This window comes from Branchiostoma belcheri, unplaced genomic scaffold (genome assembly GCF_001625305.1).
Source record: "Branchiostoma belcheri isolate BF01 breed outbred unplaced genomic scaffold, Haploidv18h27 scaffold31, whole genome shotgun sequence".
Lineage (NCBI taxonomy): Eukaryota > Metazoa > Chordata > Leptocardii > Amphioxiformes > Branchiostomatidae > Branchiostoma > Branchiostoma belcheri.
In genome coordinates, this window is record NW_017803921.1 from 1078542 (window position 1) to 1081500 (window position 2959).

Here is a 2959-nt window from a genome sequence, read left to right on the forward strand (position 1 = left end):
ATATTTATGGTATAGGAGACTTTTGTGGCACTAGCATGGAGATTTCTAGCCTGTAAATCCTGAAATACTGCCTGAAATCACATAACTCCACTTTGCAGGGCTGTGAGGTTCCATTAACAAGGCCTCGTGAGCCACTTTTATAGGTGTACAAAATCAAGAGGCTCTTTTTATTGATTGCAGTGGTTAATTGCAGCTTTCAATGTTTATAATTTTTTTTCTGTCCGCAGAATGCAGAGTCCCTCGCATGCAATCGTGATCTCGACAGTATGGGACAGGATGACGTCCCAGCTTTCCTGTTGGGGGTTAAGAAGCAACTTGCTGACAACAGCGACGCTGTCGATGCGAGATGTGCGAGGCTTGAACATTGCTCGGCTCCTGAGGCATGTTCCTGGCTGCAGTGTGACAACTGCCACCAGTGGCTCCATTTTGAGTGCGCTGGCCTCACAAAGAAGCCACGTGGCTCCTTCATTTGCCTGCAATGTGGGAAGCGTATTCAACTGAGCCACTGTGACAGTCACATCAACAATGTCAAGACCCCCCTTGAGTGAGCCCCTACTTTTATATTTTTATTAACATTTATATACACTTCTGTTTGATAATGGTTCCAGAAAGTGCACATCTCTGTTAAGAAATTGTTTTAATAGTGAGTGACAAATATTCTTAGAGATTTCCTCCTCAGGACCCGAAATCCTTTTTTTTCCGGTTTGTGCAAAATTGCACATTGGCAAAAAATTTTGGTGCAATTTTAAAAATATATGTCCAGAATTATGTTTAGTTGGTCTGCAACTGTTTTCCAGCTCGTTTGAAAGTGGTACATGATTTCTTTTCTAGATGGCACAATAGAAGGATCCTGAGCCCACAATGAATTACAATGTTAACTGACCTTCCTAGTTTGAATTAATTTTAATGATGTTTCAGCTTTCAAGAAAAAAATTTAACTGAAAAAATGCAAAGCTTTGAAACAAGAAGAAAAATATCAAAAGAAAGATTGTTGTATTTCCTGGCATCAGCTTTAGCTTTCCAGTTCACCACTGCACTAGTAACTCCCCCACCCCTCCCACTCCCCACATGTCACAAACACAAGAGTAACTGTTGGAACTTCCTGAAATTAAAAACATTTTATACGGCACATAAAGAAAACAATCTTAGCGCATTTAGTAATTTTTATTTTGCATATTTGTTGCCCTTGATTGTGGTGCATGATATACTGTTTAATATAAAAATAATGTATGGTCTTTGCCTGCAATGTGTCCGGGACAGTCCCCCTCCTCCTTCTGCTCATCTTGTGCAAATCTTGAAATCATGTGCACATTGCACATGGGTATTTCGAGCTCTTCTCCAAGTTTGTTTCTTTATATCTTTATATTTGTTTGAAGTGTAGATACATACGAATAACCCAATAAGCAAACAGTTGTGTTTTTGTTCTGAGGAGTGTTGTTGCATTCCAAAACATGTTACAGCTGAGTAACCGTAAGCTCAAGGGTTTTTTCATCATGTGAATGTATAATCACTGCAGTATTTCGAGCCCTCACCATTTATCATGCATGGATCTTTGTTATGTCTCCATTGTAGAATAGCCAAAGTGTTTAGATTTGGTTTTACAACTAAGGCATTTCTGCTATTTAGGGTGGACGTTCTGCATGCAAGGAGGCAAAACCTGGAGAAGCGCATTGTTGAGTACATCCAAACGCAACAGGAAGCCGAAGTAAGACCAGACTCGTTTCCACCACAAGCACTCGAGTTTTTTTATCTATTTGGTAACCAATTATTGAATAGATACAATCTTTATACTGATATATATAACTTTTATCACATTTATCTGTTTATTACAATTCGACATGAATTTATCTTCACTTTCATACAGTTTGTGAGAATACTTATGCACCCCTAGCGTATATTTCTAATGCAAGTTACAAAGTAGCCATGTCTATCATCTTTTCATCTTGTTCTGTTATGATAAGTGTGCCTTATTTTGAGTGTCACTCTTGCCACGACTCCAATGTGATTGGAGGAGTTGTTCACCATAGGAAAACATATTGTTTTTGCTTTCTTTCATCTTGCTTCCAAACACAATGGTAACTGGTATTGGGTTACATCATGTTGCAATTTTATAGCAGGAGGGATTTACACCATATACTAGTAAATGAACGTGTTCAAGTAAGAATCAACAGTGTTCATGATGTTTTCTGTTGTGAAACTTAACAGGATCACCTGGCTGGCATTTATGAGGGAATAATACCGTCCAGAAGGCACAGTTACTTCTTCAGCAAGTTCAGCGCTGTGCGTAACACACTGGAGGGCCAGGGGATTGGATACATAACGAATGAAGAGCTGGTAAGGACCCACCAACATTTCCTGTCTGTTACAGATGCATCCTTTGGTATTGGGTGAAATCTAGGAGATGGACAGTTGTACTATGTCTTTGCATTGTTGTTGCTATTAATATTATGTAATTGGAAAGGTGGCTACTTTTGATCCTGAATGTACTTTACCTTTGTGTGAACTTTCAAGTGAAAAGAAAAATTATTGCACATGTCAGTGAAGCACCTTAAACTCTTTACCATTACTATTAATCTAATCGTGTTATTAAAGAAAGTACAATGTAGTAATCAGCACATATTAGAACGATTGTGATAAAATGTATTAGTGAGCAGTTGCATGTATGATTTTAAATGACAACTAAGAGGACTGCATTTGTATTAATGGAGTTAGATTATTGTGCATAATCTTTCTTCTTTTATATTGCCATTACATCAGAGCGAAGAGCTGTTTGGGTGGCTAACAGCCCTCCACCAGAGGTATGCCAATCGAGAGGTACCTGACACAAAGTATGTCGCATGTGTACTGATGCCTGAGGTGAGTGCCTCCTATGTTGTATTCATACATTACCCTGACAGGTTGACAACTAATGACGCACAATCTACGCGTACATCAACACAGATTGTTTGAAACTGACTTT

The 2959-nt window shown here is 38.7% G+C and overlaps 1 protein-coding gene across 1 annotated transcript in view; it reads left to right on the plus strand.

Annotated features, from left to right (window-relative positions):
- The window catches only part of LOC109474452, a 5329-nt gene extending 2380 nt beyond the window's left edge, over positions 1-2949 (plus strand). Inside the window, exons 5-8 of the mRNA XM_019774746.1 lie at positions 228-544; positions 1627-1705; positions 2206-2334; positions 2758-2949. Coding sequence (XP_019630305.1) covers positions 228-544; positions 1627-1705; positions 2206-2334; positions 2758-2949 — 717 coding nt within the window. The remainder of the gene's footprint in view (positions 1-227; positions 545-1626; positions 1706-2205; positions 2335-2757) is intronic.
- The last annotated feature ends 10 nt before the right edge of the window (positions 2950-2959 follow it).